The sequence below is a fragment of the Haemaphysalis longicornis genome, unplaced genomic scaffold (assembly GCF_048455015.1).
Source record: "Haemaphysalis longicornis isolate Haplotype H1 unplaced genomic scaffold, Haemaphysalis longicornis Haplotype H1 scaffold_1, whole genome shotgun sequence".
NCBI classification, from domain to species: Eukaryota; Metazoa; Arthropoda; class Arachnida; order Ixodida; family Ixodidae; genus Haemaphysalis; species Haemaphysalis longicornis.
This window is the reverse complement of record NW_027526203.1, coordinates 77560-86542: the sequence shown is the minus strand read 5'-3', so window position 1 is coordinate 86542 and position 8983 is coordinate 77560. Positions and strand designations below refer to the sequence as shown.

General features: G+C 54.0%; 1 protein-coding gene across 1 annotated transcript; it reads right to left on the bottom strand.

The window, feature by feature from the left end:
- Window positions 1-5691: 5691 nt before the first annotated feature.
- On the bottom strand, window positions 5692-7395 carry LOC144162914 (uncharacterized). The gene has a single exon (XM_077693640.1). It carries the CDS (start codon window positions 7094-7096, stop codon window positions 5903-5905), a length of 1194 nt encoding a protein of 397 aa, XP_077549766.1. The 5' UTR covers window positions 7097-7395; the 3' UTR covers window positions 5692-5902.
- Between the last annotated feature and the right edge of the window lie 1588 nt (window positions 7396-8983).

The window sequence follows — 8983 nt, the reverse complement described above, 5'->3', positions numbered from 1 at the left end:
GATTGCGACCTCGACGGGCTCTTCCTCTTACCAGGGTCTGGGTCGTGGGAGAGCTGCGTTCTGGCAGGGCGGGCCACTCTTGGTGGTTTTGAGTGCTCGGCGGAGTTCCCCTTTTCGCCTCTCCGCCCCTCGTTGTTTCTGGCGGCGGGCGTAGGGGGCGACGTGGCTTGAAGCGGTACGGGCATGCTGTGGATCCCGTGAGGTGGGCTCCTCCGCACACGATGCACTTTGGGTTGCACGGATGTCCCTCACTGGGATTGGCGATGCCGCATTTGGGGCACCTGGTCGTTGGTTTCGGGCAGACGTCAGGCCTGTGACCTCGCTGCCAGCACTGCGTACAAGCTTCTGTCTTGTGTCGGAATGGCGTGCAGCGGTACGTGGTGTGGCCGTATCGAATCCAAAACGGAACCTTGTATCCGTCGAAGAGGATCTGAGCGGCGTCAGTGTTTCCGAGTCGCTTGACCGACAGGATGGGCAGGTCTGAGTTGAAGTCGACCACATGGCGAGTTATTTCTTCTGGAGTATCGTCTTCGGGAATTTTGAAAATAATTCCCAGCACCGTGTTGGCGGGGGCCGAGACGTGCGTGGAGATTTCATACTTCTTGTTGTTGAGAACAAGGGATGTGATGCTTGCGAATTTGCGGGCTCGCATGTCGTCGGGGGTGCTGATCAGAATGTAGTTGGAATTTTGGTTCACACGAACTTGATCTCCTGGACTCAGGGGGACTGGTGCTGATTTAGAGATGGTGTTGGCGATAGTTGCAGGCGCTACCGACCTTAGATCGAGGCCTCCTCGCGGTCGGAGCACGATTTTGATGTCGGTCTCCGGCAAGCGCTCCATCGGTGGACCTCGACGTGGCGGCCGGCTTTTGCGGGAATTCGGTGAAACCACCTCGGGCGTCGTGTTGGGACTTCCGGTGGTTGAGGTCCTCTTCAAGGTCAGTGCTCGCTGCTTGCGCCGAATTTCGGCCCATTCTTCGCTTGCGAAGTCCTCGGGGGGAATCTCTTCACCGTCGACAACGACCTCCATCGCTGCTGCTCGAAAGCGTTTCTCTGCGGCGGTGGGCGGCTGCGGAGCGAGCACGTGCACGTGGCGTTCGGCCACGGCGGGCTCCGGTGCACGCGCAAGTGGCTGCTATGCTCGCTCGTGAGTTCTATACTTTCATGAGAGGCCTCGCTTCAGAATTTTAAGTCGTCGTAAAATTCTTCGTGGTCCACTCACCGACTTGAGTGTAGGCTTGTTAGATGCCGCGTGTAGAGAGGAATCGCGCGGTGCCAAGTAATCCACCGGATGGCGGATTTGACCGAAGATTGGCGAGTGTAAAACGGGAGCCCATGCACAGCGCGTCAACACGGCTCGGCCACCTGGTGGCGAATCTCTCCTTCTCTCGAGATTCTGCCAATAAACTAAGTCTGGAAACGGAACCCGAAGTAGACGCATCTTCTGTTTTAGGCTCCTGCACGCGCGGCCTCGCCACCCCTTAACGATACGTGCAGTAAAGTGGTAACTTGTTTTCGAATAGAGTATGCCTCTAAGCAAGTTATCAGCAAGCTCGTAAAAAGAAGAACAACAACAACTGAGTCCTGCTGGCGGGGATATTACGCTGAATAAGTACTGCTGTTTTGTGATCTCTATCGCTGTGGAAGGCTTTATAGCCTGGCAGTTTGACCGCTTTGCCCGTCTCTTGTACGGCTATGACATCTGGGGGAATTTCGACTGATTGAACGAGTAATTGGAGATTGCACCTTTTCTTTGCGAAACCTCTACAGTTCCACTGACAGATTCTAACTGAGCGGGTTTTATTATTGGGTTGCGGATCCATGTTGAAGTCCCGTTTGAAGTCCTATTTGGGGGACGAGTCCTGTTTTGCATGACGTTACTAATGAGCGTGTGCAACTCATTTCGGAGAGAGAGAGAGGAATTTTATTGAAATGAAATAAACACAGAAAGGTCGGCCTGACGGTAGTATATCTGGCCAGCTATTCTGTGTGTGGGAAGGGAAAGTGGAGGAAAGAGTGTGGATAGAGGACGAGAGAGATGAAGATGGCGGAGAAATAAATGAAGGGCTATGTATAGAAGATGCCTATACCGATACGGTGTATGTGTTAAAGTTAAGCCGGACGGGCCTCAACTACAATATTGTTACGAGGCGAGGACGCGGAAGAGAAGAATGTATTTGAAGTATTTACACTATTTACAGGAAGAAAGGCTGGGCTGCCGCTAACATCAGAACGACCCACAAGAGACCTCGTCGTCTTCCTCTACCAACAACCGTCGCTGGACGCATTGTTCTTGCTTGTGGACCAATCCCTCAGAACTACATCGTTCGTCGTCCGCTAGTTTGCTCCGTGGCATTACCCCCCGGCGGAACAAGCGCCGTCGCGGCGCTACGGCGAATCCATGAGGGGCGGTTGGTACGGCTTCAGCCGGACTACGTGGACAATGTCCGTAGAAGGTGCACGAGTCGACGAGGGAGGAGAAACTGGGGAGATCTCATACGTGACATCGGTTACTTGACGTAGCACACGATACGGGCCACAGTACCGGGGCAGTAGTTTCTCAGAAAGCCCGACTTTGCGGGTAGGTGTCCAGAGAAGGACAAGGGATCCCGGTGGGAAATGGGCCACGCGGTGTTTGCGGTCATAAATCGTCTTTTGGACAGCTTGCGAGGAATAAAGTCGGTGGCGGGCTATCTGCCGCGCATGATCAGCGCGGGCAATGGCTTCACTGGCGTACTCCGACCGCCGTAGCGGTAGGTCGCCCGACGTGGGGAGGAGTGTGTCCAATGGTAGAGTAGGATCACGGCCATATAGAAGGTAGAATGGTGAATATCCTGCGGTATCATGCCGCGATGAATTATAAGCGAAAGTCACATAAGGCAGCATGACGTCCCAGTCGCGATGGTCCGCAGAAATGTAGCAGGAGAGCATATCTGTCAGGGTTCGATTGAGGCGTTCCGTGAGGCCGTTAGTTTGGGGATGATATGCTGTAGATAGCTTGTGCTTAGCAGAGCATGAGCGAAGAATATCGTGAATTACTTGGGAGAGGAAGTAACGTCCGCGGTCAGTGAGCAACTGTCGAGGTGCGCCATGCTGGAGAATTATATCGCGAAGCAGAAAATCGGCTACATCTGTAGCACAGCTGGTCGGCAATGCACGCGTGATGGCGTAGCGCGTGGCGTAATCGGTCGCGACAGCAATCCACTTGTTTCCCGATGAAGACAAGGGAAAGGGGCCAAGCAGGTCTAGACCGACACGGAAGAAAGGTTCTGCCGGGATGTCAAGAGGCTGGAGCTGGCCCGCTGGAAGCGACGTTGGTGCTTTTCTGCGTTGGCACTGGTCGCAAGCCCTGACGTAGCGGCGTACGGAACGGTATAGGCCAGGCCAGAAGAAACGACGGCGGACTCGATCATAAGTGCGAGAGATGCCGAGGTGCCCAGCAGTCGGCATGTCATGAAGCTGCTGCAGCACAGTGGAGTGTAGGTGCTGGGGAACAACGAGCAACAGCTCAGGACCATCGGGACGAACATTGCGACGGTATAGGATGTTGTCACGGAGCACAAACATTGCCGTTGAAGTGTCGGGTGCAGCCGAGTTAAGGCTGTGTATAATAGATCGTAGTGCCGGGTCATGCCGCTGCTCTTCCTTAATGCGAAGAAGGCCAGATATAGTGCACAGAAAAGCTGCACCGTCATCGTCATTGTCGTCGGGTGGGTCGACAGGGTGGCGGGACAGGCAATCAGCGTCTTGATGCAAACGTCCAGATTTGTATTTCACATCAAATGTATACTCCTGGAGACGCAATGCCCACCGACCTAGCCGCCCTACGGGGTCCTTTAGCGAAGAGAGCCAGCACAGCGCGTGATGGTCTATCACGACGGTAAACTGGCGGCCGTGCAGGTAAGGACGGAACTTGGTCACTGCCCACACAAGGGCGAGACATTCCCTTTCAGTGATTGAGTAATTGCGCTCTGGGGTGGAAAGAAGGCGGCTGGCATAGGCGATAACACGCTCCAGTCCACCTTGTCGTTGCGCCAAGACGGCCCCGATACCGTGACCACTGGCATCCGTGCGGACTTCTGTGGGCGCATGAGGATCAAAATGAGCCAGAAGTGGTGCATTGGTGAGCACGGAAACTAGGGTGGTAAAAGCGGCCATTTGATCGGAGCCCCAGGAAAACGGAACGTTTTTCTTCAGAAGGCCGGTAAGGGGTCGGGCAATGTGCGCAAAGTCCTTGATAAACCGGCGAAAGTAGGAACAGAGTCCCAGAAAGCTTCTGACGTCTTTTGTTGAGCGCGGTGCCGGGAAGTTCTGGACTGCGCGAACTTTATCCGGGTCGGGTTGAACTCCCCTGGCGTCAACGAGGTGCCCCAGGATGGCTATTTGTCTACGGCCGAAATGACATTTTGAGGAGTTTAGCTGGAGACCCGCCCGTCGGAACAGTGCCAGGATCTCAGAAAGGTGCTCGAGATGGGTGGTAAACGAAGGCGAAAAAACGATAACATCGTCCAAGTAACAGGGGCCTTGGACCACTTAAAGCCCTGGAGCAGTGAGTCCATCATGCGTTCAAATGTTGCTGGCGCGTTGCAGAGGCCAAAGGGCATCACCTTGAACTGATAAAGACCATCAGGTGTTATGAAGGCGGTCTTCTCACGGTCCATTTCATCCACGGCAATTTGCCAATATCCCGACCGAAGGTCGATGGATGAAAAATATTTGGCTCCGTGGAGGCAGTCAAGGGCGTCATCTATCCGCGGAAGGGGATAAACGTCTTTCTTCGTGACGGCATTAAGGTGTCGATAGTCCACGCAAAACCGCCATGTGCCGTCTTTTTTCTTGACTAGCACCACTGGTGAAGCCCATGGACTGCAGGAAGGCTCAATAATATCCTTCGCCAGCATCTTATCCACTTCTTGTTGGATTACTCGCCTCTCAGCGGGGGAAACTCTGTACGGGCGTTTGTGAATTGGGCTTGCGCTTCCTGTAATAATTCGATGCTTCACCGACGAAGTTTTACCTAAAGGGCGGTCTTTGAGATCGAAAATGTCCCAATAGGATGCTAGAAGTCGGCGGAGCTCAACGGACTGTGCAGAGAGGAGATCGGGAGCCAACATCGTTGAGTATGGTTCGGTTGGGGAAGGGGGACAAGAAAAGTCATCGGCGGGATGTTTTTGGGGATCGGCCGTTAAAACAGAAAGGTTGTACTCTCCTAAAGGGGACAGATGACCAAGAGTGATTCCTTTGGGCAGCGATTGCACGGAAAAGCTGAAATTGAGAAACGGAAGAGATGCTCTGCTTTGCTTGATTCTGACAACGGTGTGTGGTAGCTTCACTCTGCGCTCCAGTGCAACGGGTGTGGTTGGCGATACGACGTAATCCCCGTCCGGTACAGGGGAAGAGATGAACAGCGGGACATATGTGAATGCTTGAGGCGGTAAACGAACATCTTCGAGACAGCACAGACGCGGCAAGGGTTCTTCGATAGTGACTGGTGGCAGTGGAAGGTCGAGGTGGACGAGGCCGAGAGAACAATCTATGAGCGCTGAATGATCCGACAAAAAATCTTGGCCTAGAATAAGGTCATGGGTGCAGTGGTCTAAAACGGCGAACAGGACTGTTGTGTCATGGCCAGCGATGGTGACGCGCGCGGTGCACATACCGGCGACCACTGGGGTACCTCCGTCAGCGACCCGGAGACACGAAGTGGCTGGGGTCAAAACTTTTCGCAGACGACACCGAAGCTTCGCACTCATGACCGATACTTGCGCCCCGGTGTCAATGAGCGCACTCACATCGACACCATCAACTTTCACGTCCAACAAGTTCTTTTCGGCTCGCAGTGTTATCAGAGGATTTTCAGGTCGGTCGGAAAATGCAGCGTCACCTCCGGGGGCTGCATCCTCTAGTTTTCCTGGGAGGGTCTCGAGTAGCTGGTCGGCGGGGTCGGCGAGGAAAAGCGACGAGGAGAACGGGACTGGCGACGCTGCGGCGATGGGGAACGACCAGACCAGCGGTTGTCGTCGGAATCAGCGGTGTTCGGCTGCGGCTGACGGCGGGAGTAGAAGCGTCGAGGAGGGTCGTCAGGGTACTGGTAGAAGTTGTTCTGGCGGGGCGGAAATGGACGGCTCCGGCAGTATCGAGCCACGTGGCCTACCCGTCTGCAGTTGAAGCAGATCGGCCGGTCGTCAGGAGTCCGCCATTCATCAGCAAGGCGGCTCTGGAAACGTGGCGGCATATTGTCGCACCGAGAAGGGCTGATGGGTGAACGATAACGAGCGCATGGGTGACTCACGGAGCAAATTGGTTGCACTCCTAGGTTCAGCAGCTCTTCGCGCACAACTGCCTGTATGAGAGGTACAGGGACAGCGGAGGAGGTCTGGGCGTCGTGGGGAAAGCAAGTTGGGGCAATGGCCTCAATCTCGCGACGTACAATTCTTGTGATATTATCTGGAGTTGGTGGCATCCCTGTGGAAGTGCGCTGTCCTGCTGGCGGCTGGAGGTTATCTTCGCAGGAAGAGGTCGCAGCCGTGTTAGGGAGCCGGGTGAATTTTTGAGCGATTCGGCGGCTTTTCGCCAGCTCAAAGCGACGACATTCGGCGATAAGGGTGTCAACTTTGTCGCAGTTCTTGAAAACTAGAAGGTTAAAAGCATCGTCGGCTATGCCTTTTAACACGTGGCCCACTTTTTCTTCCTCCGACATCTGACGGTCAACTTTGTAGCAAAGGGATAGCACGCTCTGAATGTAAGTGACGTACGATTCAGTGGGGCTTTGCACGCGGGAGGCAAGGTCATTTTTGGCTTCCAGCTGCCGACTCTCGGACCGTCCGAACAGAGCCTTCAGCTCTTCTTTACAAGCGTCCCAACTGGTGAGGCGGGCTTCGTTTGTGTCAAACCAATCTTTGGCCGCACCTTTAAGGTAGAGGTCCAGGTTGGCGAGCATGAATGTGGGGTCCCAGCGGTTGTGGCTACTGACACGCTCGTACATAAGGATCCAGTCTTCTACGTCGACGTCATCCGTGCCGCTGAATTTACCGGGTTCGCGCGGGTGGGTAAGGATGATGGTCTGGCCTGTAGCGGCCTGGCTAGGCGGAGTCATGGTGAGGGTTGTCCCTGAGTGCTCTTTGCGAAAGGAAGTGTGCCGGACGTGGCGTCCGCTACGCAGCTCCGTCTTCGCAGAAGGCCAGCACCTCCACCACAAGATGTTACGAGGCGAGGACGCGGAAGAGAAGAATGTATTTGAAGTATTTACACTATTTACAGGAAGAAAGGCTGGGCTGCCGCTAACATCAGAACGACCCACAAGAGACCTCGTCGTCTTCCTCTACCAACAACCGTCGCTGGACGCATTGTTCTTGCTTGTGGACCAATCCCTCAGAACTACATCGTTCGTCGTCCGCTAGTTTGCTCCGTGGCAATATCTCTGAGAGGCCGCTGTTGCGCAGAAATGTCAGCACAGCTTTAAATGCACTGTAGGAACGCTTCGCGTCTGGCCAAGGTCCCAGCAGCACTTCCTCCGACACCACACGACAGTCCAAACGGGCCAATGTTCTCACTAATTGTTCTCGAGGTTGTGCATAGCGTGGACAGTGGCAGAGAACATGCGAAATAGTCTCTGGTACATGGCATGTCTCACAGTCGGGGTCACTCGTAAAGCCAATGAGGTGCTTGTAGCGACGGGTAAAGGCTACAACAAGCCGTAGTCGGTGAAACAGCGTGGCGTAGTTTCGCGGAATACCAGGAGGTAACCGAAACTTGCAGTCGGGGTCCAGGCGGTGTAATCTTCTATGACGATTGTCAGGGTGGGACCAGTGATTCGCCGAGGCGTGGCGGAGAATGGTAAACAGAAGGGCGGTCGTGTCCGTCCTTGCGAAGGGCAGACGTACAACATCTGCATTTGCAGAAACCTTCTTTGCCTCCTGGTCAGCCCAGTCGTTACCAGCTAGCCCGCAATGGCCTGGTATCCACTGAATGGTGAGGACATGTCCTTGTTGCAGTGCCAATGAGCATAATTCGAGTACTTCCGCAGCAAGGGCATAATAAGGTCCTTGCCTCATAACTCCGTTGAGGACCTGAAGTGCTGGCTTGGAATCACAAAACAGGGTCCAAGCTTGAGGTGATTCACGGGAGACTAAACGAATCGCCTCCCGTATGGCAACCAACTCAGTGGCAGTAGAAGTTGTCTTGTGGTCTAGTGTGAATGCTCGGGTAACGCATAAGCTTGGAATTACCACAGCCGCGGTGGACCGGGATGCAGTCACAGAGCCATCAGTATATACATGTACAGTTCCGGCGTACTTGTCTGTCAAGAACGCTAGAGTCAACTGTTTGAGGGCTATTGATGGCAAAGAGGACTTCTTCCCAATTCCCGGGATGGAAAGGTAAATTGATGGTTTTGATAGTACCCACAGAGGATTCTGGGAAACCACCATTGGGGCGAAACCTGATGGGATCTTATGTTGGTGTTGCAAAATGGCTGCCGCAAAACTACTTCTCGAACACGTAGTAGGAAGAGCCGATAATGGATGGTGTTCATGCCTTGTGAAGCATCTAAGGTAGACTCGAAGGGGTTCGCCCAAAAGAAGTGCATCCATTGGAAAAACACGTGCCTCGGCAATTGTGCCCACAGTAGAGGTACATCGTGGTAGCCCTAAGCATATTCTGAGGGCTTGTGCTTGCAAACCCTCCAATGTGCGCCGGGAAGAAGTTCGCAGGTTTGAAATGGCTGGTAGGCTGTAACGAAGATGCCCCAAAAACAGGCTCCGGTACAACTGGAGAAGAGCGCTCTCAGATGGACCCCATCTCATCCCCGCCACGAAGCGAAGAACATGTACTAGGCTTGCAAGTTTAGTCTTCAACGAGGCTATGTGTTTCGTCCACAACAGACCGCGGTCTACAGTCACTCCCAAAAATCTGTGGTGCGTGACGTAAGGTATCAGTGTCCCCTCAATAATGATAGGATACCGGAGCATCGACTTTCTGGTGA